This window comes from Penicillium rubens (assembly GCF_028828025.1).
Source record: "Penicillium rubens strain IBT 27055 chromosome Unknown utg000003l_segment0_segment0, whole genome shotgun sequence".
Lineage (NCBI taxonomy): Eukaryota > Fungi > Ascomycota > Eurotiomycetes > Eurotiales > Aspergillaceae > Penicillium > Penicillium rubens.
In genome coordinates this window covers 8,555,500-8,582,239 of record NW_026890601.1, presented here as the reverse complement: position 1 = coordinate 8,582,239, position 26,740 = coordinate 8,555,500, and the positions used below count along the sequence as shown (strand labels likewise).

At 49.0% G+C, this 26,740-nt stretch overlaps 13 protein-coding genes across 13 annotated transcripts; 7 read left to right on the top strand and 6 right to left on the bottom strand.

Annotated features, from left to right (window-relative positions):
- Positions 1-174: 174 nt before the first annotated feature.
- On the top strand, positions 175-2,223 carry N7525_009500 (tetratricopeptide repeat protein; the record flags this gene model as incomplete). Its single annotated transcript, XM_061214754.1, has 2 exons — positions 175-342; positions 424-2,223. The coding sequence occupies 2 exons, from the start codon at positions 175-177 to the stop codon at positions 2,221-2,223; spliced, it is 1,968 nt and encodes a 655-aa protein (XP_061069185.1).
- Positions 2,224-2,451: 228 nt separating this feature from the next.
- Positions 2,452-4,596, bottom strand: N7525_009499 (uncharacterized protein; the record flags this gene model as incomplete). The annotated part of the gene is made up of 7 exons (XM_061214753.1): positions 2,452-2,582; positions 2,649-2,943; positions 3,056-3,231; positions 3,313-3,590; positions 3,640-3,863; positions 3,932-4,044; positions 4,119-4,596. 7 exons carry the CDS (start codon positions 4,594-4,596, stop codon positions 2,452-2,454), a joined length of 1,695 nt encoding a protein of 564 aa, XP_061069184.1.
- Positions 4,597-5,106: 510 nt separating this feature from the next.
- On the bottom strand, positions 5,107-6,480 carry N7525_009498 (uncharacterized protein; the record flags this gene model as incomplete). The annotated part of the gene is made up of 1 exon (XM_002563556.1): positions 5,107-6,480. One exon carries the CDS (start codon positions 6,478-6,480, stop codon positions 5,107-5,109), a length of 1,374 nt encoding a protein of 457 aa, XP_002563602.1.
- A 755-nt stretch (positions 6,481-7,235) lies between these two features.
- Positions 7,236-8,510, top strand: N7525_009497 (uncharacterized protein; the record flags this gene model as incomplete). Its single annotated transcript, XM_002563555.2, has 2 exons — positions 7,236-7,625; positions 7,683-8,510. 2 exons carry the CDS (start codon positions 7,236-7,238, stop codon positions 8,508-8,510), a joined length of 1,218 nt encoding a protein of 405 aa, XP_002563601.2.
- Positions 8,511-8,997: 487 nt separating this feature from the next.
- N7525_009496 (CE1 family esterase) lies at positions 8,998-9,801 on the bottom strand (the record flags this gene model as incomplete). The annotated part of the gene is made up of 1 exon (XM_002563554.2): positions 8,998-9,801. The coding sequence occupies one exon, from the start codon at positions 9,799-9,801 to the stop codon at positions 8,998-9,000; it is 804 nt and encodes a 267-aa protein (XP_002563600.2).
- Positions 9,802-11,080: 1,279 nt separating this feature from the next.
- On the top strand, positions 11,081-12,040 carry N7525_009495 (lytic polysaccharide monooxygenase auxiliary activity family 9 protein; the record flags this gene model as incomplete). The annotated part of the gene is made up of 3 exons (XM_002563553.1): positions 11,081-11,594; positions 11,646-11,688; positions 11,746-12,040. The coding sequence occupies 3 exons, from the start codon at positions 11,081-11,083 to the stop codon at positions 12,038-12,040; spliced, it is 852 nt and encodes a 283-aa protein (XP_002563599.1).
- A 1,029-nt stretch (positions 12,041-13,069) lies between these two features.
- N7525_009494 (Zn(II)2Cys6 transcription factor domain-containing protein) lies at positions 13,070-14,414 on the bottom strand (the record flags this gene model as incomplete). Its single annotated transcript, XM_061214752.1, has 2 exons — positions 13,070-13,648; positions 13,728-14,414. 2 exons carry the CDS (start codon positions 14,412-14,414, stop codon positions 13,070-13,072), a joined length of 1,266 nt encoding a protein of 421 aa, XP_061069183.1.
- Positions 14,415-14,790: 376 nt separating this feature from the next.
- Positions 14,791-16,385, top strand: N7525_009493 (MFS transporter; the record flags this gene model as incomplete). Its single annotated transcript, XM_002563550.2, has 2 exons — positions 14,791-15,689; positions 15,740-16,385. 2 exons carry the CDS (start codon positions 14,791-14,793, stop codon positions 16,383-16,385), a joined length of 1,545 nt encoding a protein of 514 aa, XP_002563596.2.
- Positions 16,386-17,142: 757 nt separating this feature from the next.
- On the top strand, positions 17,143-17,997 carry N7525_009492 (MBL fold metallo-hydrolase; the record flags this gene model as incomplete). Its single annotated transcript, XM_002563549.1, has 1 exon — positions 17,143-17,997. One exon carries the CDS (start codon positions 17,143-17,145, stop codon positions 17,995-17,997), a length of 855 nt encoding a protein of 284 aa, XP_002563595.1.
- A 720-nt stretch (positions 17,998-18,717) lies between these two features.
- On the bottom strand, positions 18,718-19,816 carry N7525_009491 (uncharacterized protein; the record flags this gene model as incomplete). Its single annotated transcript, XM_061214751.1, has 2 exons — positions 18,718-19,493; positions 19,564-19,816. Coding segments are annotated over 2 exons (1,029 nt in total), but the record flags the coding sequence as incomplete, so codon positions are not given.
- A 746-nt stretch (positions 19,817-20,562) lies between these two features.
- N7525_009490 (uncharacterized protein) lies at positions 20,563-22,318 on the top strand (the record flags this gene model as incomplete). Its single annotated transcript, XM_002563547.1, has 2 exons — positions 20,563-20,567; positions 20,617-22,318. 2 exons carry the CDS (start codon positions 20,563-20,565, stop codon positions 22,316-22,318), a joined length of 1,707 nt encoding a protein of 568 aa, XP_002563593.1.
- A 1,009-nt stretch (positions 22,319-23,327) lies between these two features.
- On the top strand, positions 23,328-24,131 carry N7525_009489 (MBL fold metallo-hydrolase; the record flags this gene model as incomplete). The annotated part of the gene is made up of 1 exon (XM_002563546.1): positions 23,328-24,131. The coding sequence occupies one exon, from the start codon at positions 23,328-23,330 to the stop codon at positions 24,129-24,131; it is 804 nt and encodes a 267-aa protein (XP_002563592.1).
- A 97-nt stretch (positions 24,132-24,228) lies between these two features.
- On the bottom strand, positions 24,229-25,443 carry N7525_009488 (uncharacterized protein; the record flags this gene model as incomplete). The annotated part of the gene is made up of 1 exon (XM_002563545.1): positions 24,229-25,443. The coding sequence occupies one exon, from the start codon at positions 25,441-25,443 to the stop codon at positions 24,229-24,231; it is 1,215 nt and encodes a 404-aa protein (XP_002563591.1).
- Between the last annotated feature and the right edge of the window lie 1,297 nt (positions 25,444-26,740).

Sequence of the window (26,740 nt, the reverse complement as noted above, 5' to 3'; positions counted from 1 at the left end):
GTGACTCAGCCGGCGGGGAACCTCGGCTCAGGCGGAAAGGCCTTGAACCCCACGACCTCTCGGGGGGTTATCCGGGGGAAATGCATTAGTTATCTTTACCTTTCCTTTACTTCTCTCCGAAATTCTATTTTGCATTAAACACTCTACTCACCTCTAACCCGTCACATCCCCACCATGTCGTTCCTCGGTGGCGCAGAATGCTCTACCGCGGGGAACCCGCTCTCACAATTCACGAAGCACGTCCAGGATGATAAATCACTACAGCGCGACCGGCTGGTAGGCCGGGGACCGGGCATGCAAGAAGGCATGCGCTCACACAGCATGATGGGCGGACAGGACCAGGTGAGCGACACAGCCTACAACTCCCCGCAGTGGAAAACAGCAACGGAAAACTAATCTCGGTGTTGGGAAACTCCTTATCAGATGATGGACGATTTCATGCAACAACCAGGCCAACAGCTAAATGGACCCTCGCCACAACCATTCGCAATGGAGCACATGCGCCGCGAGCTGGATAACTTCCAGACGGCGCCTGCCCGCACAGGGTCACCCGGGTGGGCAAAGGAGTTCGACTCCGGCGAGCAGGCGCGCATGGAAGCCGCGTTCCCCGGCCAGATGAACAACGCACCTGGGTTTAATCCTGCCGAGTTCGCCCGCTTCCAACAGCAGAACCGTATGGGTATGCCGCAGACGTCGAGCCCTGCTGCTGCGAACGCCTCGCCTATGATGGCGGGGTACCAGCGACCGATGGCTATGGGCGGTGGTTATATGGGTGGTATGGGTGGTATGGGAATGATGCAGCCTATGATGGGTGGACATATGGGCATGCAGCAGGGACCTATGGAGGGGCAGACACAGGATAAGGGTAAAGGGCGGATGGTGGAGCTTGACGATGAGAACTGGGAGGCGCAGTTTGCCGAGATGGAGACTGCGACGGTCGGAAACGAGGCTAAGACGGATGAAGAGGCTAATGCGGCCATGGAGGCGGAACTGAATGATTTGGACAGGTCAGTGCCCTCCAATGACGCGTTTGAGTCGGTATGGCAGCGAGTCCAGACTGAGACCGCGACGAGCAGGAAACTTGCCGAGGAAGATAACTTTGAAGTCACCGATAACGTGCATGTCGGTGATCTCGGTGACTGGGATGGCTTTGATAGTCTCAACTCTCGCTTCCGGGATCCCCAGCTCGGCGACTATATGTTCGAGGAGGATAATGTCTACCAGGCTGTGGGCAATCCGTTCGAGGAGGGAATGAAGATCATGCGCGAGGGTGGTAATCTGTCGTTGGCAGCGCTGGCTTTCGAGGCTGCGGTTCAAAAAGACCCGCAGCATGTGCACGCTTGGACGATGCTGGGCTCTGCGCAGGCGCAGAACGAAAAGGAATTGCCCGCTATCCGTGCATTGGAACAAGCCCTGAAGGTCGACCCCGGGAATCTAGATGCATTGATGGGATTGGCTGTGTCGTACACAAACGAGGGTTACGATTCAACCGCCTACCGCACACTCGAGCGTTGGCTGTCTAACAAGTACCCAACAATCATCGACCCGAAGGAAGTATCCGGTGACGCAGACCTCGGCTTCACAGACCGACAACTCCTCCACGACCGCGTAACGGAACTATTCATCCAAGCCGCCCAGCTCTCCCCCTCAGGAGCCCAGATGGACCCCGATGTACAAGTCGGGTTGGGCGTCCTTTTCTACTGCGCCGAGGAATACGAGAAGGCCGTGGACTGTTTCTCCGCAGCCCTAGCCTCCACCGAGTCCGGCAGCACCAACCAACAAGAGCAGCTCCACCTCCTCTGGAACCGACTCGGCGCAACCCTCGCCAACTCCGGCCGCTCCGAAGAAGCCATCGAAGCCTACGAGCAAGCCCTTAACATCAACCCCAATTTCGTGCGTGCCCGCTACAACCTGGGCGTGTCCTGTATCAACATCGGCTGCTACCCAGAGGCCGCACAGCACCTGCTGGGCGCACTATCCATGCACCGTGTTGTAGAGCAGGAAGGCCGCGAGCGTGCACGCGAGATCATCAATGACGGTGTGCATCCAGATGGTTTGGACGACGAGCGACTCGAGCGCATGCTGCATATCAGCCAGAATCAAAGCACGAATCTGTATGACACGCTGCGCCGTGTCTTCAGCCAGATGGGTCGTCGTGACCTGGCTGACCAGGTTGTCGCCGGTATGGACGTGAACATCTTCCGCAAGGAGTTCGAATTCTAGGTTATTGTTGATCTGTTGGTTGCGTACATTGAAAGGTATGGGGCATATCTTGAAGGATTTTCGGCTGGAAAGGCCTGGCTGCATTGTATCTACTTTCTCTTATGATTTGATGGCTGCTTAGATGGGATCTACAAGCCATAGAGGAAAAAGCACTTCCTCATATATATGTTTCATGAATGCAGTACTCACTACCTCGATCTTGCCCCAGTATGTAGGTAGTCTCTCGCCTTATGGATGGAACGGAGTCGGATTCATCAACCCATCAACGACCTTCCCAACCGCCACAGCCTTTTCCTCTCCAAACCGACCCCCAACAATCTGCACGCAGATAGGCATCCCATGTACAAGATCGGCATCATCTAACAAGCAGGGTCAGTATTAACCAACCAGTCCGAAAGCAATAAACAAAGAACACAACCACTCACACTGTGAATAGTTAAAAAGGTCTGACTCATTCCTAATGGAATGTCCCTCCCATTCCGGATTACATCCACTACCAGCAGAATCAAGACCACGATCCGCCCTCGCAACAGGAACAGTAACACCCGCGTAGTCCAGCATATTCCACATAGCCGTATAGCCCAGCCACTGCTTGCTCCTCACCCACGTCTTAGGCTTGTAGCCAACCCACGGGAGGACGGGCATGAGGAGGGCGTCTATTTCCGATGAAACCCATTGCTTCAGGACGGCGGTTTGGAGGGTGAGTTTGGTTCTTTCGAACTAGTTCGGTAATGTTAGAATGAAAGATGGAATTTTGATTTACTTTCGAGATATTTGGAGAATGAAATGAGGTTTTATAAACGTTATTGTCGTGAATAATGTCCTCTCTTACCTGCTCTCGCTCCTCATGTGAAAGATGATCGGTCTCTTTGCCGACAACCATGCCTTCAATCAAGGGCTCATCAACTATCTTACAGAGAGAACGACAGTGCTGACCGCCATCGGCGAGAATGCCTTTTGTCCAGAGATTGGTGATGGCGATGTGGAGGGAGGTATCCCAATCGATTACTTTGGTAGGTTAGTATGTCACCTGTTCGACCGGAGGGAAGGAGAGGTGCAAACTCAAAAAGAAGGAGGGGGTATATATACCTTCGTGGCCAGCGGCTCGCAATGCATCGACCGTCTCGCGCATCGCCCTCGCAACAGGCGGCTGCGGCTTGACGACGCCGTCATCGAATACAACACCAAGTCTCAACTTACGATTTGCCGGTGGGATCGCGAGCTCCTTTCGCCAGGGGATGGGAACCACGTTTGGATCTACATTCCATGGGCTGGACGCAAGGAGACTCTCCATAAAGTACTCTGTCGTAGCGAGAGATGTGGCCATTGGACCGGCAACAGGTGGGATAAGGTAGTGCTGGTGTGAGCTACCGAAGTATATCAGCACTGACCAAGTAAGAAGAATGAATGACTCACAAGGAGCAGTCCCACGGTACTCGCCCCGTCGTCGGACATATAGAGTACAGACCCTGTAGATTAGAAGGGACTCGGATAGAGCCACCGATGTCAGTCCCGATTCCCAAGACGCTTCCCCGAGAACCAAGAAGGGCGCCCTCGCCACCAGAGCTACCGCCTGAGATCAGGGCGTGGTTGAAGGCGTTTACGGATTGGCCGAAAACATGGTTGTACGAGTCGGACATCTAATCGGGCGGTTTGGTGAGTGGTGCTTCGACAAGAACGCGTATGGAAGACAAGGCAGAGAGCTAACCATTAGAGATTGTGGCACGTTGGTCTTGACATAGAGCACTGCACCCATCGACTCGAGTAGCTGCACGATTGAACTGTTGGATTTGGCGGGTTTATTGGTCAGGCCCACCCAACCTATACATATATCAGCAATGATCCAACACGACGTTGAAATGAGAGACAGAAAAAGGAAAGCCAAGAGAACGAACCGACAGTCGTATCGAAACCCTCAACATCAAAGCGATCCTTCACAGAAACCGGAATCCCATGCAAAGGCCCCACAACCTCACCGGTACGCATCAGATAATTATCAAGTTTCCTCGCACGCTGAAGAGCCTTATCGAAAAAGATCTCCGTCAAACACTTAGTAACCTGCTGTGCGATAGCAGCGCGTTTACAAAACGCCGTTGTCAACGCCTCACTCGTCACACGCCCAGACTTGACCAGCTCGACGAGGTCGCGGATATCTGCTTTCTCGGTCCATGATAACTCGTCGGCGGAGAGGATGCAGCTTGCGCGGATAGTGTCTATGCTTGATGCTGGTGGGTTTGCGAAAAGCGGTGCTGGGAGGTGCCAAGCTGAGGGGATCAGGGTTAGCTGGGTGGCGCGCTTTTCGAGGACGCGGTTATTCCAGGGTGGTGTTTTGTGCTCTTGGGGTTGTTCTTGTGGGGGTGTTTCGATGGTCATGGTGGATAGAGTTGCTTAGAAGAGAAGAGTATTGAATGGTAGATGTTGGTCTCGGGTAGAGCTTTGTTCTGGAGATGTAAATTGGCCGAGGTGTCAACTTGACGCTTATATCCCCCTCATTCGGTAATGTTGCCGTGAGGGGGCGGAGGAAAATCAGGGTTCATATTTGATAGGGACATTCGAAGTTGATTATACGTGAGGGTCAATCAGGTTGCTCGTTCTGTGCGTACCCATATACGATTACTGCAGTCAGCCCTGGATATAGTAGGAGAGTCCCTTTTGAGTTTGGAATCTTGCGAGAATGTGACTACCACTATGCAGAAGCTAACGGCATACAATTTATCAGCTTTCTCGAGTAGTTCATTGCCATTGTCAGGCTAAGAAACGATAGCATAGAGGCCGCTTTCGGTATAGAGACAGGATCCTCCAAAATTCCGATAACTGGGCACCCATCTCAACACTCTTCAGATTCCAAAGTCGGCAACAAATAGCAGGCGCAGGGCCATTGCTCTAGCTAGAACCGCTCGGAGCGTACATATTGATTGAGTCAAATGGCTGGATCGTCTTGTTACTGTATCCGCCTTTTACCTTGATGCCATCAAAACGATCGTCAATCCACTGAAGGAAAGCGGGTGCCGAAGCGGGAATCACTGGGTCATGGTCGATTCCAGGATAGGTTTGTATGTGAACATCGTTCCCCGATTGACAACTAGCATGGTATGCTTTCTCGACCACTCGGGCAAGCACCGAACCGTCAGAAAGCCCCTGCGCAATAAAGATAGGCTGGGGACTTTTGCTTTCGCCCCTGGCGGTTATGGCTTGCATTTTCTCAAGGGCCAAGTGAAGGCTTGGGTCTGAGATGTTGACAAAATCGGTAATATCAAGGTCCGCAACTAACGACATCATTGAGTCGTAGCATGCCTGAGAAAGTGTCGCAAGTTCAAGACGTTTCCGGATTTTAGGCTGTAGCCATGTTTGCGGGTCGTTGGGGAGAATGCTTCGCAACCCAAGGACCAAAAATCCAGCTTCCCCAAGAAAACTACGCGCAGAAGCAGGATCGGATGAAGACGAAGCCTGGATAGCAGCGAGGACCATGTCTTGGAGTCGGACCCCAGGTGCCAGAGCAACTGTACCGAGGTACCTTCCCAGCGAGAGAGGGTCATCATGCAACAGAGAGCTCTCCGCAAGAGTCCAAGCTGCACCACCTCCCTGGGAGTGGCCGACACTCATCCACTCATCCGTGAGCGCGCCACCAAACAGCTTTCGTGCTGCAGCAACAGAGTAGTACAAGTCATGAGCTTGTGCCGGTGAAGCTTGCCATGGATGGGCAGTGTAGTTGTTCCCGAGCCCGGCATAGTCTGTTGCAATGACCGCATATCCACGCGAAACCAAGAAGGCCCAGCTACCATACTCATACAGACTTGGCATAGCTGAAGGTGCACAACCTTGAAACACACCGGATGTTCCGTGCCCATAGGCGATTGCAGGGTATACATGGCCGTTCAACCTGCTGGCGTACGGGAAAGCAATGAAACCGGTAACTGGAATCTTCTTGCCATCAAGATCCTTTGACACATATTGGAATCTGTAGGCAGTAGTTCCCTTTGGGATATCGTGGAGGAGAGTAGCATTGACTGGCTCTAATTTGAGAGCATCGCCGGGCTTCGAGCTGGAAAAGTTATGGGCGGTCTCGTAGAAAGTTGTGTCATAAATTGCACCGTAGGAAGCGGCATCTACAGATAGACCTTCCTGAAAGTTCTTGTAGCAGGCTGAGTCACAACCATATTTGCTAGCAATACTTTCCGAAACATTCAAGTTTGCGACTTGTATGGCTTGGATGGAGGGCACCAAAGCCAATAACAGAGCATAGAATTTGAATGACATGACCAGGAGGAATGACTGAGACCTTGCTCAAATAGATTTGTGAGCGTTTTGGAAGAAAAAGAATTCAAGGCCTGGGGGTTCCTCCGACTGCCTCTTTATAGAGACCTGAGAGGATACTTAACTATCATAGTAAGATGCTAATAGGAATATCAGTCTTGCAAATAATCTCACCATTTCTCCTATATCATGGCTTCGCAACCATAATGGAAACACCGTTATGGTAACATATGCGAGTGGAAGCTGATGTCTCGGGGTGATATTCGGAATGAATACTGCGAAAGTGGATTCCACTAGTGGTACTGTTCCATGGTTCACAAAAAGCATGTTTCACGGCCTGTTTCACGCTAGGCCACATTAGGAAGCGACCCTGCGAAAGTGGATCCTAATGCTGATCCGGAGGTCTTCGCGTCTCATCTTCTCCGCAAAATACTATCTTCCGTTATTCACTCAACAAGAACCCGGCCCAGGTGGAAAAACAAATCCTTGTGACTAATTACCCATTGATGTCTATGTAAAATCTCCAACTCCTTCTCACTACGTATGAGACAAAGGCTCCGGCAAGATGCCGTGCGGGCCTAGGGACAGGCGTCGCCTCGGTTACCGATGCCAACGTTGTCGAAGAGATCACATCAAGGTCTGAATTGTCTTCCTATAGCTGACTAAAATATACTGATCATGTCATTCAGTGCGATGGAGGAAGGCCATGTACTATCTGCAAGCAGAAGGGAATCCCTTGCAATTCAACAGTTGTGCCAATGGCCGAATTTCACATGATCCAAAGCCACAAAGCAGCTGGTTGGGTTATGTGCAGGAGTCCTCTTGTCAGCACATCGGAACATTACCAGCGTGTCTTCTTCTTTGCGGTGGGCTCGTCTCCAGTTTTGACCACGGTGTTCGCCGCGAATTGTTTGATCCCCCTTTTACATGATAATATGCTCCTGCAAGACACTGTGTCCTTACTGGGGGGATATTATGCCTCGCAGAATCCGCAGCTACTGTCAGTATCACAAACGGACAAGAGAAGGTTGTCTCGCTCGCTACAAAGTCTGCGAAACTTGGTTGCAACAGAATTTCAATCAACGGCAAATACCGATTATTGCCCTTCAGTGGTTCTGATATGCGCCCTGCTGCTGAGCTTTGTTGAGGTAAGCTATTCCTAGCACTCAATCCTGCGTGTCGCCCATGGCTGATAAACCGAATAGCTACTGGTGGACCCTTCTGGGCTGCTATGGGACTCCAGGGTTCGTCAGCTTTACGCTTTTGATAGACAGCACCGAGAAATAACTAGCTCACTCAGCCCGCTTGGGAGGTCAATGAGCAGACTTGCCCGAATTCTGAACGCTATGAGAGCCATCTGTCATTCACGAGACCCAAACGCCGACGTCTCTAGTCAATTACCTCACCTTGGATCCAGGAAGCTCTTCCTTACCCAGGAAAGGGTTATATTGGCACAGTGCCAGGACACGCTCCTTGGTTGCCTGGCTCAAGACCTCGAGATGTGGGCTCAGTTACAATGGTGGGCCATTGAATGGAAAACACTGACTAGCCTGTCCAGGCTGCAACAAAGTGTCGATGAAACATACACGACTAAAAGTAATTTTGGTGGCATCAATATAACTTGCATTGCCTCCCAGTTTCAACGAGATATGATTGCCTGTGTGCTTTGGTATTCACAACAGGAATTAGGGACATTTGGAAGCGCCATGCTTACTATCTACCAATCTGCGACAATCGAGATCTCACAGATCTTCTCAGATCCATGCTGGCTGTCTCTAGGGTGTGGATTGCCACTTATGCCACTTCAACTGAGTTACGAGCAAGCAAGCTCTGCATTGGATCATGCTGAAAGCTCTCTCCAGCATCTCCATCTGGAGGCTATAATTTATGCCCCTGCTCTGTACGCCATTGGAATGGAGATGGCACACAAGCCGGACAGATGTCGGGTATTGAAGTTTATTAGTGATGTTGAAAGAAAGGGGTTTTCGGTCACAAACCAAGTTCTTTTGGCTATCGAAAATGACTGGCACTAGAGAATGACATCTTAGACAATGGCCCAAGATGATGAAGCCTCCGTGTTAGTCCACTCGACAAGTAATTGATGAAGTGGAATGCAGCTACCTGTTACTCAACGTTTTTATTACATTGCCTTGGTAGCCTGATATGGCTCAAAGCAGAATCGTGGTCACATTCTATTTCATGCTCCCGCGTCCGATTACTTCCAGCTTCTTTAGAGTTGTACCACGACTCTCCCGGTGTTTATCTACTATTGCATTTTTTGCTAAGCTAGAAAGAAAGATTTCAAAAGGAAGGGTAATTGGGGTTACTAAAGCAGAAGCCGACCAAGTCCAGAATTGTGGCCCGATAATTACGCAGAAGTTTCGAAATTTCAATCGGCTGCAAGTGGTTGTCGTGTACGAACCAAACAAACTGACTATAATCCTTAATCGCATGGGTGCTGGCCTAATCGCTAGGTAATGATAGTGGAAATCCTTCCAGGATCGATGGCTAACCAAGACTTCAAGCCGCCATGAAAAACTCCCAGGTCGCATCGGGAGCCAGAGAACTGCCGACACCCAGGGGCGCACCGACGTGTCCACCGTCATAAGCTATGAATGAAACAGGCTTGGAGCATCCTTGGAAGTCCGATCGAACAAAGCCACCACTGCCAGACGCAGGCTTGCCGATGTTTGTCGGCTGGCACTTGTTGTTCCCAACAAACTTATTCGCCAGAGTGACTCCCCCGTCAATTGGCAGGACTTGGTCGTCAATCCCATGAATACCCAGATAAGCGATGGGGTCGTAGCCTCCCTCACATCCACTAATCAAACCACCGCTCAAGACACTCACGGCCTTGAACTCCTTTGCCCGCGAGCAAGCAAGGGCATAACTCATCCCACCGCCCCAGCTGAAGCCCGTCGCGAAGCGAGAGCTCGAATCCACACAGAGGTCGCCCTCGACTTGCTGGATGATGGCGTCGATGAGAGCAACGTCTTCGCCATTGGTGTTGGCCCAGCCAGCGTTCTTGCCATCGGGAGATACCAGGATTGCGCTGCCCTGTGCTCGGCTTTCGAGACCGTACCAGGGTTGAATGCTGTCGCCGTTGGCGACAGAGTTCATGTTTCCGCCTCGCCAATGGAGGCCGAAGACAAGGTGATGGGGTTTGTTTGAGTCGTAGTTGTCGGGGACTTTCAGGATGTACTGGCGTCCATTGATAGTGTGGACGCCATTGGTGAGGGTGGGTTGTTTGCCGCAGCCCGAAGATGCCGCGGCATCTGCTGAGGATAGAAGCCCGAGGGCTAGCAGGACAGGGAGGATCATCATCTTCAGGTAACAAGGAAACGATATATCACAGATGGATTCTTTCCGATCAAGTGGAAGTTTGGATGGTTGCCTCAATGCTCAGGATTGATCGTTGAAAAGTGATAGCGAGATGAACGGCCATCTCCAGGAGTTTATATATCCATGCTCTTGGATTTTGATGATTAAGCTGCAAACACGACATCAGGATCGTCGAAACTCGAGCTATCCCACGACCCGTGCCTAGTTTGACACGGCCACAGCAGTGTTTCGACGATCCGGGTGAATACTGTACAGCAACCGGCAATACCCGTCACAGGTTGACATTCTATGGAGTGAAGGAGTAGCCAAGATGTGGGATTGGTTTAGCTTGTTTCTTCAATCGGAGAATTGCTAAAATGGGATGTAGGTAGTGTAGTATTCTGGGTCCAAATCCCGAAGGGTCACTGCCCTCCCCTGATGTATGGACATATCTAATTGGAGCAGATGTAGCCAAGCATCCGACCAAGCGTTTTGGATAAACAGCCCTAGGTAATCCCCCTCAGACCCTTGTTTCTATAAGCGAATAGATACTCCTGTTCAGGCTAAAATCTGGAACATTTTGTAACAGCCTGAGGGACCGCAAAGCCTAGATGACAGCGCCAAGACCTTCTATTTCTCCCTCACCAATCATATCGCTCCCCTACCTCGTGAAGTTGGGCTATCCACTCACATGCCAAGCCTCCATCGGCAAGTGGGACTGTCGTTGCTACCGAAGTTTATGTCTCCAACAGAACCTCGGACTCTCACCGAGTAAAAGTACCTAATCTTGGCGGTACACCATACTAGATTCTATTCGGACATCATCTAGGAATTGCTGCAAAGCCTCTCTGCTCTAGAAAATTAATGACAAGGTTTACCAGCTAGCCTTCGCGAAGGCAGCTTTTGCCATAGAAGAAGCCATGTCAGATGTCAGGGTCCAGCAGGTTTAAGCCGCGTTTCAGATATCCCCATCCTGGTCCATAATAACGCCTTTGTCATTCCTGACTAAATGAGATTAAGCGACCAAGCTCGAGCCCTTTGTTTCAAAAGAATGAAGGATACCTCGGTATCATGCAATGACTAGGAGCAAGATGCCGTGTCGTGTGCGATACTTCGAGATCAGAAAGTATATAAGGACGACAGGATCCCTTCACTGATGCCTTCAACACATTCATCCTGAGCAGCTTCGTCCGTTCATTTCTATCTCAGTATATTTCCTTTCATTGGGCCGGTCCCTTAATTCGTTCTTTCCAAGCCAAACAGTTCTTCCATTCATTTCAAAATGAAGTTCTCCCTCGTCGCTCTCGCAGCCATTGCGCCTATGGTCTCAGCCCATTATTTCTTCGACACCATCGTCATTGACGGCAAGGAGGCTTCCGATTCTGTCCGGTCCAATACTCGTCCAGCGAAGTACAACCCAACCAAATGGGTCAACACCCGCGACGACATGACCCCTGATATGCCTGACTTCCGCTGCAACAAGGGTGCATTCACCTTCGCTGGCCAAACCGGTACCGCGGAGGTCAAGGCAGGATCCAAGGTGGCCATGAAGCTTGCCGTTGGTGCTACAATGCAGCACCCTGGTCCTGCCCTCGTGTACATGTCCAAGGCTCCTACCACCGCCAAGGAATATGAGGGCGATGGCGAGTGGTTCAAGATCCACCAAGAGAGTGTCTGCGACAAGAACAAGGACTTCACCAAGGATGCCTGGTGCACTTGGGACAAGGATCGTATTGAGTTCACGATTCCTGCGAGTCTGCCTGATGGAGAGTATCTGATTCGGCCGGAGCACATTGGTATGTCTGTTATCTCATCAGTACAAGGGAAGGATACTAATTCCGAAACAGGTGTGCACGGCGCCGCGGGTGGCGAAGCCGAGTTTTACTACTCGTAAGTCAAGCCTTCTCATTCCTCTCCTACTTCTGTAAATACTGACATAGTTTTTAGATGTGCTCAAGTCAAGGTTGTCGGTGGTGGCAATGGAACCCCCGGACCTACTGTCAAATTCCCTGGTGCTTACAAGAAGGACGACCCTTCGTTCAACTTCAGTATCTGGAACGGCTACAAGGAATACCCTATGCCTGGTCCGGAAGTCTGGAACGGGGAGTCCGGCTCTAGCGCTTCTTCTAAGGTGTCTAACACCAATGGTAGTGCAGGTGGTGCTACTACCTCCAATAAGCCAGCTGAGGACACCTCTGACGCCTTCACTCGTTGCGCACGCTCGTGCTTCCAGTACCTGTAAGAGCTAAGCGCGTTCTGGGTCTGTGGTTGATTTGTTGGGGTTTGGGCGAATTTCATATTGATCGAGTCTCACGCAACTCATGTCAGTCGTTTCCAAATGTTATTGGTGCTTGGTTGGCGGGCCCTTTCTTTACCGCTAGGAGCTATGTCTTATGGGGATGCTGCTGAGTTCCTATAAGAGGAGAGAGATGTGCCAATTTACTTTGAGTTTGTCAGGTCTGCATAGTGTCTACATAATAACAGTGGCGTCTGAATTCACCTTCTATCCATGGATGTTGTAAACAGTGACCTAATCACGGATTTCGCTATACTTAATATAGAGTAATCTAAATAGCTCTTTCGTACTGTTTTTGTAACCAGCTTTCCATGATAGTAGTGTGAAGGCACGATCCAAGAAGCCTATTCAATGTTGCCATGACCTTGATTGTAAGCGCACGCTTGTTGAAAAGCGTATAGTCGTTGGAAGATCACGACACTTGGCCATTTTGAGTCATATTCTCCACCAGACTAGGTATTTCCAGTTCGCTCAATCTATAGCGGGGTTACGTGACGTGAAACTCAATGAATCCACTGAGATACCTACCTGCCACTTGCAACAGGGCGAGGCTTTCGGAGACGGTGGTCTTGATATTATCGGTGTAATTGCGGACCTCCGTCTCCAACCGGCGTAAGACCTCTGCAACTGGAATTTAAAAGTGCTGGTACCGGCAGTCATATGTGGGCTTGATGGCTGTGAGCGACGCTGTTTTGCTAAAATCTTCTGTGTTCGTAGTCCTCAAATTTCAATTCAGTGGCCACCCTGCCTATGTGGATATGATCGAGATATTCATGAAGTTAAATAACTAACTAGTTAACTCGCTTAGTTACCAGTTACCTCAGTCAACTAACTAGTTAGGTAGCATAGCGCCCTCTTCGTTTCTCTTCCTCTCTGTTGTTCTCCACTGCCCAGTACCGAGACCGGACATGGCTCCTTCGACGGACTGTCTTTTGATCTGGAACTAATAATGTGTATCTTCTATGATACTTTGTGCTATATCCAATCGAAGCCGACTCTTTCGTCATGTACAAGAGCAGACGCTTGTGATATCCAGTTTTTCACATCTCCATTATCCCTTCCAGCTGTTGACAAATCAGCCTTGCTCAACACTTCGGACTCCGATCCCAATGGAGCATTCCACAGCTCATCGCTGTCTGGCATGCAAAAAGACAAATCGGCCAGGGTCAACAGAATGTTTCTGCCACCACTGGCACTTTCTCCGGTTAAGTGAAAGGAGGTGGATAGTCGGCACACCTTATAGAGTGCCAGTCCAAATCTCTTGATCTCTTCAACGCTCACATATACAAGCGTAAGTGGTGCATCGGCTTCGTGTTGCAGAAGCATGTTAGGATAGGAGAAAATACCGTACTGGCGACAGCTTTGAACAAGGGCAGTCAAGAGCTTGTATTTGTCGTCTGGCAATCGGCATCGCATGCTCAAATCCATACTAACATTTTCTCTTGCAATAAAAAGGGCAAGGATGATATTCAAGAGCACACTCTGGAATGTTGTTATAGGCCACGGGGTATTTGTGCGTTGTCGTGGACTCGAGTTGGAAATGCACCATTGGTCCTAGGGCAAAAATGTAATATCAGCATCAAAGTCTAATTGTAGTTAACGTGATAATATTGATAATATTTCTTATTCTCACCATTTGAGCGTAAAATGCGGAACACAGCCTATCATGCAGCTGTATCGACGCGGCTCGCGCTTCTTGGGTCCCTTTCACCCACAGGCCAATTGCGACAACAGATTGAACAAGTACACAAGGCTCCTTGGCGAAGTCAAATGTACCTCGATGGAGAAAAGGCCATTCCGGATGGAAAGAATTAAAATAAATATCGATATAGTCATGAGCAATCCACCGGGGAGCTTCGGAAACGGAATCATTAATCGTGGAAACAGGTGGCAAAGGGCGGAGATCATCAATGCAAAATTGTTGTTCACCTGCGGTTTCACCTCCAGCAGGTACACAGATGATGCCTCGATGTTGACAGGCATTGCATGGTAGTACACCCTCGCAGCGGACTTTCCGTGCATGACATGCACTGCATGCCCTAGATTTTCGAGACGGCGGCGCATGTCTCTGCGGGTGATAAGTCCGGATATGGCGTCGCAATAGATCACTGATCATTAGATGAGTATAATTTTTCCCATGTGACTGAGGCAGCACACACTTCCTAGTCAGGACACTCTCACAATAAGGACAGGCAAGGATAGTTTCCCCATTATGATGATTACGGTGTCGATTCAGGTGCTCTTTACGCCGATATTTTGCGTTGCAGTCTGGATAGTCACATTGAAACCACAAGGGGGCGATATCGGCAGGTGGCGACATTGTGCGAACCGTTTGCTAATCTTTGGAGTTCAGATTTTTTCATCAAACCACACTAATGAATTCAGGAATTTGTAGAGTGAAGAGGTCGAAGTTAATACAAGGGAAAATTAGAGACCTCGGGAAGAATGACGGCAGCTCCTGGTGGGGCTCGAGCGAGGAAGCCCACCAATGCGATTCCACCGGGACATCCCACTTGATGAATAAGTAGCCCTGACTGAATAACATCTATGGACAAGTCGGAACATCCCACTTGCCGCTTTATCCATATGAGTATATCTGCCGCAACCCTATAAATGGGGAAGTTTTGAAATGGAGCTGCTCATCTTACTACCTCACATCTTGGCAGTCCAGTAAATATATATTGGAGTGCACCACAATGGTCGACATCTATCATCCTGAAACCTTGCGCAACGAATCAAACCTGGCCGGCACCTTGGACGCAGGCGCCGAAGACCACTTCAGTTCATATCTCGAGCCAGTGGTCTCCAAATTGGCCAGCATACATGCACCCCCTGAATTCGAAGTCTACTGGGACTCTGAAGATCCCGAGAATCCTCGCCTATGGCCACTTTGGTACAAAGGCCTCACTGTCGCTGCAATGAGTCTTGGCGCGACGGTTGCCAGTCTCTCCAGCACACTATACACATCTGGGATTCCAGGGCTACAAGACGATTTCCACGTTTCGAAGATTGTGGCCCTCCTCGGTGTCACGACTTACCTCCTTGGAATGGGGGTAGGCAGTATCATTTTTGCTCCACTTAGCGAGCTCGTGGGACGGCGGCCAGTCTATATTGCCTCAATGACAATATTTTTGTTGCTATTGTTGCCGAGCGCTTTAGCCCAAAACATTGAATCCATCCTTATGAGCAGGTTCTTCGGAGGATTCTTCGCAAGTGCGTTGATGTCGAACTCGCCCGCATCTATTAATGACATCGTCTCGGATAAGCACCGGGCGTTAGCATTCGGCTTCTGGTCTATCGGGCCAACCAACGGCCCTGTATATGGGCCCATCATAGGAGGCTTTATTTTCCAATATCTTGGCTGGAGGTGGACAAACTGGATTGTTCTCATCATTGGGGGTGTGGTCCTGGTCCTGATAGCTTCTGTCAAGGAAACATACGCCCCCGTGATCTTGAAAAGACGCGCTGCGAGAAAACGAAAGGAGACACAGAACCCAAAGTGGTGGACACGCTATGACGATGGTGTCGGTTTTGCATCTTCCCTGAGAATCAATCTCAAGAGACCCTTCGTGATGCTCCTAAAAGAGCCGATATGGTAAGCTATTCCCCGGCCATCTGACAAAGCCAAGACTAATATTCTCGCAGTATGTTTTGGGACGGCTATGTTGCCATTGTTTATGGCGTCCTTTACCTATGTTTCGTCGCATATCCGATCGCTTTCCAGCAAGAACGTGGATGGTCGCCAGGCATTGGTGGACTTTCGTTCGTCGGTATAGGTGTTGGTGTCTTAATTGCCATTGCATGCGAACCTCTGTTTCGTAAAGTGATAAATCTCCACCGCAAGGACCCAGAAACCGGTATGGTACAACCAGAGGCTATGGTCAGTATCGTCTTTTTTGGTGCTACTCTTTTAGCCATTGGCCAGTTGTGGTTCTCCTGGACGTGTACTCCAAACGTTCACTGGGTCGTCCCCATCCTATCTGGTGTTCCCTTTGGAGTGGGTAACGCATGCGTCTTTATTTACGCCTCAAACTACATTGCTAGGTCTTATGGCATTTACGCTGCATCTGCACTTGCAGGAAACATGTTCACCCGAAGTGTCATGGGAGCATTCCTTCCGCTTGCAGGTCCATCAATGTATAAGGCTCTCGGCTTGAATTGGGCAAGTACAATTCTGGGAATTGTGGAGGCAGCATGTATTTCGATACCTGTTGTCTTTTACTTCTACGGCCACAGAATTCGAAAGGCGAGTCCGTTTATCAAAGAGGTCGAAAAAATGCAGGTAGCTTGAGAAGGGTCCTGCCAATATATGTATCTGCTTTAGCTTTGTGCAATGCAAAAATTAATACTTATGATAAGTCAGTCCTTCTATAACAACATCCAAAATTCATCTATCCTTAAATCTGTAGACTCGTAGTAATCTTATAGATAAGGTGTCTTGACTAACTTAGTATATAGTCTGGAGCAGGTTACGTTTTTCTTTTCACATTCAGAATAGGATACATCCACTCGGAGTAAGCTTAAGAAATTGGAATATAGCAGATAAGATAATCACATTTACAGCAAACATTCTAGTTCGATCTTGCAAAATACACTTCGCGGAAGTTTTTTCGGCATCCCACCTAGTGATCTTGGATTGTCCCCACCGCGCTAACCCGAAACGACTAGGTTATCCGCCAAGCTTTTTGTGCGCGTTGGAAGTGGCAATTCATGGATTCCCGAGGCCATGGAGTGGTTAACGGAGAATAATTTTGGAAACAAGCGTGGTTGATAATCACTGGGGCTGATAAATATCCGGGAGATATTATATAATTTTTCTGCATGTTGTGGCGCAATGAAACTTCATGTCCATGCCCACGCGGGATGAGCGCGGGATGAGCCGAACTTACATCATCAGTAGAATGAAACAGAATTTCTAAACATTTTCAGAAAGGCAATCTATATAAACCTCAGTTTCTCCTGAACAAAGTGTCTTGACATTCCAATTCCATTGATCAGATCCCCTGTGTCAAAAATTTGTCTTCCTGACTCTCACTCTTACCGCAAACATGGCCGCAACATCGAAACCTACCCTTACCATCACACACGTCACCACTGCAACTGCCATCCTCAACATTGATGGGGTCAACTTCCTGACAGATCCCTTCTTCGGGGCTATCGAAGGGACAGAATATGATTCGACCCCAGTCTGGGAGCAAGTGGACCTGAAGCAGTTCGGTTTTGAGAGCATTCCGCCACCACCGCACCTTATCAACAAGCAAGGTCCAGCGCTTCAGCTCAACGAACTGCCGCCTATCGACGCTGTGCTTCTTAGCCATGAAGATCACCTTGACAATTTGGACCCAGAAGGCCGCAAGCTGCTGGATGGTCGAAAGGTGTTTACCACTGTCGACGGTGCCACCAACTTGCGTCCACGCCCGGGTGTCGTTGGCCTCCGACCCTGGGAAACTGTGACTTCTTGCATTGGAGGAAAAGAGTACCGAATCACTGGTACCCCGTGCAAGCATTTCCCAATTGGAGAAGTCACGGGCTTCGTCCTGGAGACCGACTCGTTCGGCCTTGACTCATCTGGCAAGCCTAACGCAATCTATTTCTCCGGGGATACCGTGTACATTGACGAGCTGCGGGAGATTGGAAAGAAATGGCATATTACTGCAGCCATTTTCAACTTGGGCAATGCCACCTTTGACTTCCCAACTGGCCCAATTCAGATTACAATGGACGGTAAACAAGCCGTTCGGCTTGCCCGTGATATCGGCGCCGATGTCATGGTCCCAATTCATTTTGAATCGTGGGAGCATTTCAAGGAGGGCCGCGCGGAGTTGGAGGAGGTTTTTGCCCAAGAGGGATTTTCGGACAAAGTGTGCTGGACAGCTCCTGGCGTTCCCAAGGTTGTTTTTTAACTGTGAATCTCTGAACATTCCGACCCTACGACCTCCTCTGTGTACTTTATGTTATGTTTTGTTTTGCATTTTCCCCTGGTTGATTTAGATTAACTTCGTGAATTCAAAACTCGAGATTTTACACTCACTTACCCAATTTGTATTTTGTCGAAAGGCACACGTAAAATGGAAGAACAGTCCACTCGGTAGCAATAGGAATTAAAGAGTAATTGGAACTTTGGGTGTCTTAGGACTTCTGATCGTGAGTCACGGCCTGGTCTCCTAATTAATGTACAGTACTGGAGAGTCACCAGGCAATCACTGCCATTGAATATCGACTCTCGCTTGGCACACTGGAATCGTACAGTTTGCAGCTGGAAGCCAAATGGAATTAGTTCCACAGGCGATAGAGTAGCCCCAGTCTCCTGGCTTCAGTTTTCTGTGTAAGAATTGCTACAGTGCACAAAAGCAAACCCATGGAAAATGCGCTTCTGCCCTTACCAGCAGCAAAGGTTCAATGGCCGCCAAGCGTTAATGAGGAAGAATTACTATGTATTAGACAGGGGTCCCAAGTTGAAAACCACGGTTTTGGAGCCGAATGGAATATATCACCTTTTGTGGAGACTCCGCCAACAGATGTATCAAAGTCATAGATAGATAAAGCTTTCCCCGAGCAGAGGACAATATCTCCCTTCCTTCTACACGTTTGATCTTGAAATGCCATAGTAGCAAGGGCCTGATTCAACAGTTGAAATGCCGAGCCACGGCCCGTTTCAATTTCACCCTTCGTTTGAGATTTTGAAACGCGAAATGGTCCAGCCCAAACGGCCCGCGGTCTTGTATATTCTCTGCAGTAAAGAACAGTGTCGGAGCTGAATGAAGCCTCTCGCTTCCTATGGGAGTTTCCCCAACAGATATATCAAAGTCATATAGATAGGGTAGATCATCCATTGCTGATAGAATCTCTGTCCATGAACCAGACTCGATCTTCAGATGCTTTAGCTCGATATAGTGCATCGACTCGCTACATTGCTCAATAATATTGACGAGACTTCGTGATGAAATTCGCAATTTGTGCAGAGACAAAAACCGTAGGCAGACCTGCGAGCCGAGTTCAAGACGATCAATGCTCAGATAGTTCGTGCTACTGAGTGAGAGAGAAGTCAGGTTTGTTGAAAGCTCCACGATCCTCAACAAGTGGGCCGCACAAGATTGCTGGTTTGTCTGCGCATAGACGTGCAATCCAAGATACTGAAGGCGGCTAAGGGTCTGCTCAATCGGTATCCGCAATGTGCTGATATTCTCGGCAAATAAAGGGGCGAAATCGTTCGTCATTGGTAACTGAATCTCGAGTTCTGTCAAGTTGGGCAGAGGCACATAGCACAACGACATGAGTATCGAGTCAATGGATGCTTTTATCTTATCATGGGGCAAGAGCGCCAATGGCGGACCACGGAAGTCGAGGGCTTTGAGATTGTAGAATTGACGCAAGCATGAAGACAACAAGGCGGCAAGATCTTCCGTGTATAAGCAAACCTCCCGTATCGAACATGGGAAGGAACTGTATCCAATGTCGACCTGACGCACATATGGGGCATATGGGCTTTTGGACAGGTTCACTAGCCTTCCTAAAGATGGTAACTGGGTGGTGTCGTACGATGAATGGGCTATGGCTATAATGTGTCGAAAAAGACGGGTTGAGGCACTGTGACAGAAGCTTTTGTTGACTAGCCGGAGCTGGGACAAGTTCTTCCGGTTCTTGTCGTTCGTTATCCGAAATGCTCGAGCAGTCAATGTCCTTGAAGAATGCTGCGCAGTGTCGATCTCGACGTAAAATGTAATCTGCCAAAGGATTGTTTAGTAGAGGCGCAGAGCTGGACTGGTACAAATCATACAAGGTCAATTATCTCCTGCGGAAGATACATATCAATCAATGGATAATCATCCTCGGCGGGGAATTATCCTGGTGAAAAGTTGATTCTGGATTCCAGTGTTGCGGTGAGCCCCTGCAGACTTATCACTCCCAAACTCCCAAATTTGGAAGAGAAAAGGGAGCCCAGCTAACGACAGAAAGAATTAGCAATCGTCTTCCTTTTACCGGCGTTTCGGTAAACCACAAATATGATTTTTGTTCCGATGTAATTTGAAATTGATATTGAGTCAATCAAAAACAAAGCAGCAAAGCATCATCCACGGGCGTTTGCGTCCGTCAACCAAGTCTTGGCGGATAATCTAACCATTCTGGGACAGTGTGGAGGTCAGGAAGCGCCACTGAGACCTATCAGGTGGGTCCCCGAAGGTTGTGCAACGCCGGAGAGCCCAACCTTGGAACTAATCGGCGATTGAAACCATGGACCCTGCTCGGTATCCCGCCTGTCCTCCGATCGAAGTGGCGCAGTCACGTGTACCCCGGCTTCTCCCCTCTTTGTAGTCGATGTACCTCCTATCATATGTGGCTGATAAATCATTGACCCATATCCTTCCGTGGCTGGGTGTATAAATAAATGCACCCCGTCTTCTGAATAACTGCATTAACCTCAAGACCCTAGAGTTACAACTAAATCCGCTAACTTCGATATTTACAATATGCGGTGAGTCTCTTCATGATATTTGTAATACTGTGCTCTAACACTCAATTAGAGAATCCAGCCCTCCCACAAAGGCTGAGGAAGAGGCCTATTACGACCTTGGTTCGTATCGTCGATCAGTGACCACTTCGTCGGCGGAAGCTCAATTGTGGTTCAGTCGCGGATTGATGTGGGCTCATTCGTTCAACCATGGGGAAGCGGTTCGATGCTTTGAACGGGCTGCCGAAAGTGACGCCAATTGTGCCATGGCGCTATGGGGAATTGCATATGCGACTGGGCCCAACTACAACAAGGCGTGGAGATATTTTGACCCGGAAGATCGTCGGGTTTCTATCAAGAAGGTCAACGATGTCCTTGCCCGAGCGTCCAAGCTAGCGAGCCAGGCCACTCCAGTCGAACAAGCGTTGATCGGGGCAATCGGCTCTCGTTTCCCACCAATTGATGACATCCCCGAGGATCTGGGCCCTTTCGATCGCGCATATGCGGACGCGATGCGCTCTGTCTATCATAAATTCAGCGATGATGTGGACGTGGCTGCGCTATTCGCCGAAGCACTGATGTGTATCACTCCGCGCGGGCTATGGGACCTGGACACCGGTAAACCGACCGGGAATCACACAGTCGAGGCTCGCGAAGTGATTGAGCTGCAACTGAAGCAGGACCCTGGTCGCAGTCATCCGGCAATCTGCCACTTGCACATCCACATGATGGAGATGTCGCCATTTCCGGAATTGGCTCTACCGGCTGCGGATCGACTACGCGGCATGGTTCCGCACGCTTCGCATATGTTACACATGCCGACGCATATTGATGCCGCCGTTGGCGACTATCGTCGTGGTATCGACTCCAACCATGAAGCGATACTTGCCGACGACGTCTACTTTGCCCGAGAGACCGGTACAACTATGTACGCGGCTTACCGGGTGCATTATGTTTGTGCAAAGTTGTATTCCGCCATGATGTCCGGCCGATTCACAGACGCGATGTCCGCTGCGGAAAAGCTCGAACAGATCATTGATGCGGATCTGCTATCCGTCAAAAGCCCCCCAATGGCAGACTTTGTCGAGAGCTTCCTGGGAAGTAAGGCGCACGTGCTAGTGCGCTTTGGTCGTTGGGAAGAGATCCTTGAGCTCAAGCTTCCCACCGATCATGATACATATTGTGTAACTACAGCCACCATCCATTACACCCGCGGGCTTGCGTTCAGCGCACTTGGAAGGATTGCAGAAGCGGAAGCCGCTCAAAAGGAGTTCGAAACAGCGCGCAAGGCCGTCCCTAGCTCGCGACTTAACAGCATTCCATGCAAGGAGGAAGATGTTCTCGCAGTTGGCTCTGCTATGCTTGCAGGTGAACTAGAATATCGGAAGGGAAATATCGAGACGGCGTTCCATTTCCTTCGGGAAGCCATTGTGCGTGAGGATGCACTCCCGTACACTGACCCGCTTCCCTGGATGCAGCCAGTCCGCCATGCGCTCGGTGGCCTGCTCCTTGAGCAGGGACGTGTTGAAGAAGCAGAAACGCTGTTTAAACAGGATCTTGGTTTCTCTCTGGACTATCCTCGGCGTAAGGCAAAGCTCAATAATGTTTGGGGGTTGCATGGCTTACACGAATGCTTCACCCGCCTTGGAAAGAGCCAAGAAGCTGCTTTCATTCAACCTGCACTGGACATTGCTTTGGCATGCGCCGACGTTCCAGTGAAGGTTTCATGCTTCTGTCGAACTTCTGCGGTAAGAAAAGATGGATGTTGTTCATGATGAATGTTGTTAGTTAGCATGAGGGATCAGGCAACCGCGGTGGCAGCACCTCTTCTTTGTTATCGTCATTGAGAGCTCTACGTTGGATACCTGAGGCCACCACGGGTGACAGGAGCAGATATTTAGTTCTCTCCCTCTCTATTTCTTTCTCTCTTCTTCTCTCCTCAGTGAGAGCTTAGTTCGGAATGCATCAGTATATTTCTCAACTCCTCCTTGCGTAGCCTTCCATCAAAATACCACTCTTGTCTCTACCTCTGTGTCTCTTTGTGTCTACATTCTACCTTGCATTCGTCCGATTTGATAGGACATTCAACGTCTGCGCACAGCTTCTCCATGAGTATTTCCTCGTACCCTGGTTCCTATATCGATGCTGGGAGTTAGGCCATCATCCAACAATAGCCAAACGCTTTGCTTATATATATCAGTCCCCTGAACTTTACCCGCAAGGCATGCTTCGTGTCGTATTATGTTAGAAATGTAAACACTCGACGGCTCGCCGTACACACTGCACTGGTATGTAACATGCGGGGATAATAATCGAAAGATGTTTAAAACATCAAGAAGTAGAGGTTGGGGTTTGGAGCATACCGAAATAACATGATATTTCAGATGCGAGAATTTACTAAGAAAACTACTATTCGCCACGAGTAGTTAGCTGCGGTCGCTCTTAGTCAATTCTCCAGAATCTACAACATAGAAGAGCAGTTGAAATCCCTTTGTCAAGGCTATGTTGTAGTCCAGTAGGTAACAAAGCAGAAGTAGAAAATGTCTTGGCGGGATACGTTTCCCCATTAGGAAAGTGAACCACAGAATTTCAGTTACTATGTCCCGGATCCTAAATTATTCATCAGATACATAAATGGATCAGATTAATTTGTCAGGATGATTAATTCCCTGGCTCTCACTACCATTCTAAACCTATATAAACCATCAAGTGTAATGAAACAGATCACAGCATACTAAGGATAGAACTCACGGTTTTGGTCTTACAAGGAAAGTCAATTTCAAAATGTCTCCTACATTGAACATCACCCACATTGGCACCGCCACCGCCATTCTCGAAATCAACGGATTCAACATGCTCACTGATCCTTTCTTCTCACCCGCTGGATCTACGTGGCCAATCACCGACGAGGTTTCCCTTACTGTGGAAGACGATCCTGCTCTCCGTCTAGATCAACTCCCCGTCATTGATGCTGTACTTCTGAGCCACGAAGATCACCCTGACAATCTGGACGAGCTCGGCCGGCGCCTGCTAGATGGCCGCCGCGTCTTCACCACCGTTGATGGAGCCAAGAACCTGTCTCCTCGGCCTGCCGTTCATGGCTTAAAGCCCTGGGAAAAAATAGACACTGTCGTCGCCGGACAGAAGCTCCAGATCATTGGCACTCCAACACAGCATTTGCCTGGTGGTGAATGCACTGGCTTCATCATCACGGGAGAAGGATTCGGAACTGGTCGCGACGGTCTTCCCAACGCAATCTGGTTCTCAGGCGACACTGTGTACATCGACGAGTTGAAGAAGATGGCGGACGAGTATCATATTTGCGCTGCCGTGCTCAACCTAGGCAACGCACATGCCCCTGCGAACCTTGAGGACCCTAATGGTCCCCTGATGCAGATTACCATGGATGGCAAATCGGCTGCTCGGTTGTTCCGTGAAATCAAAGCAGACGTTCTGGTCCCTATGCATTATGAGTCGTGGGGCCATTTCACGCAGTTCGGGAAGGAGCTGGCCGAAGATTTTGAGAGTGAGAGCGTTATGGATAAGGTGTGTTGGCTGAAACCAGGAGAGGCAGTGTCTGTTTTGTAGGTCTCCTATATATATTCAATAGAAAGTTCAGACAGTGAGACAGTCTACCAGTGTTTGCGTTGTTTTCCAGGTCTATATGACTATACACATGCTTTACTTACATTTCATCCGCATCAGTCGCATAAGGAATGCAATACATGAATTTGAAATAGTCCAACCACGCAATTCCCGTATATGTGACGGGAATATATCTAGCACCTCGTCGGATCCACCACATTGCACACCTGGCCGCCCAGTCTGCAGAGAATACAGCATTTCCCACTGATGAGAGGAAGGAGGGTAGAACGATGTGGCGGTAAATTATATCGGGATCATCAAAACAAGAACGAGCGTGCGGTAGGAACGTCCTTTGTTTAGACTGAGAGTCATGTTGTGGCCGTGCATTTCTCCAGAATGGATGGAACTCAATCTCGCTGCCAATGTACCATACTTCTGGAAGCGTCTGGCAGGCGGGATTGGTTGCTCTACACTGCCTGAATAGTTTGACCAGCCGGGTAGCTGAATCACAATTTGAGCTAAGTGCGTCCTCGCCATCGTAGCCATGAGCTAGGATCAAAACGTCGGTGTCTGAAAGAAGGTCATGATGATCCGAATCAGTCCCAATTGTCAACTTGCGAATGCAGGCTACCCCTTCTTCACGCTTGAGGCCTTTGATTATTCCTTGGACAAATGCTCCTCCCTCGGTGACCGTAAAGCGCTTCCGTCTGAAGGAGTAGGCGGTACCCCAGACCCAGTCGAAGAATTTGATAAACGAACTCATATAACGATCTGGGTAGACATGGTGTAGTGCGTGAAATTCAGGGCCCACAAGTATCCAGTTGGTGTCCTTCGGGGCGGTTTTGTAGATGAGATGGTTTGAGTCGCGGCCACATGTGAGGATGACAAAAGTAGTCCTTAGGGTTTCAAAGCCAATTATAGACAAAAGGTGGTTTCGTGTGCACCACACGAGGCCGTTAGGCGTCGCGTAACTAGCAAAGAGATACCCTAGAGTGCTTCCAACGATTTGGAGTGCTAGCTCGAGCGGCAAGGCTTGAAATCGATTCTGCTGAAGATACCTTTCGTCGAAATTCATATGCCGTGTGAAGTAGAGGTGGTGGTAATGGTGGATACGCGCTAGGCGTCGAAAAAGAAGGTGAGACGACTTGTTGCAACGGTGGAGCATATGGTGAGCAACATCGAAAAACACAGAGCCTGTGCAAAGCAGGTACAACAAAGACAGTAAAGATGGAGTAATATCACTCAAAAGATGGAGGTAATAAACTACCAAATCGGCAATTCCATCAACAAAGTGCACGTCGACTGGGTTGCTCATCTCGAAGGTAATGCTTAGAATTAACATATAAAGAAGGATTGAGGATTGCTAGGCATTGTTTGCAGGTTCAAGCCATGCAAGATTGTCCTTATATATTCGGAGCACAGGGTCTGTCTCTACATGAGCATGCCCATCGGCCATCACGACGTAAACGGAGAAGTTCTGTAACATCTTGTATCTATAAATAATCCGCAAGATGGCGACTACTCACGTATGGCTTGATACCATTCGCTATGTCTTGGACTCAGTCAATTCTGGTGTTTCAAGCAGACTGCCTTTATCCTAATCCACACTCATTCAAACAAATGTGCCCCACGTACTCCGTAGGCTGGCGAAAGCTCGGACAAATATAAGATAGGCAGCGACTTATTGCTGCAGCATTGGGATGACAGCACCATCAAAGGCCACTACAAGACTGATATTCATTTCCACCGCTGGAGACAAGTACGCGAAATGGAGATATTTCGGGAACAAAGTCTGGCAAGGAATGAAAGTTCCCGAGGTCCCGAGGTCCTTTATGGAACCTACTAATAGGATGAGCATTATCGGGAATGGAGCCTAGAAAAGAGCATTGGAAAGCTCCCTGTGCTAGTAGCTCTCTCTCTTATAGTCCTCACTGTATATCTAGTATCGACTCAGCTACGCAGATGATTTTGTCCTCTCCAACGGTTTGTCCGAGTATAATCAACGGATGCACCACTGATGTCGTCGTCCCTATGTCTTCGGCACGTACAGGTTCTGTAAGAACATCAAGCTTCTATACGGGTTCTAGAAGACTATACTCAAGCCCTAAAATTGAACCATCAGGCTATAGACTGACGATAACTCCTCAAACTCATTTACAAAGGTGTACTCCGTATAACTAGCGCTCAGGGTTCAAATCTTAGTTAGTTCCCCGAGATTGGTGCCTGGATGTCTCAGATTCAATTTGGCCTGGCAGAAAAATAAGAATACCTGAATTACCATTACAGAGCCCTTAAAAAAGTACCTTAGGTAATTCTTAGGGAAGACGGTGTAAGATGAAGCTTTTAATCCCAAATGCATGCATCTCCAGTTTACGTGGTTTATAAGCCTTCATGTATGGGGGAAAAGCCACATTTTCATACATAGAGGCTTATAAACCACCTCAAAAACTGGAGATGGAGATATTTGTATGGGAGGAAAACGCTGAATGGGTTACAATACACTGTAAATTGATGCCTAAAAGCGGTCTCAACATCGAGGCCAAATCCAGGCATTAAGGCGCCGATCCCGGGTATAAAGTTCCGAACCCTGAGTGCTATACGGAGTACACCTT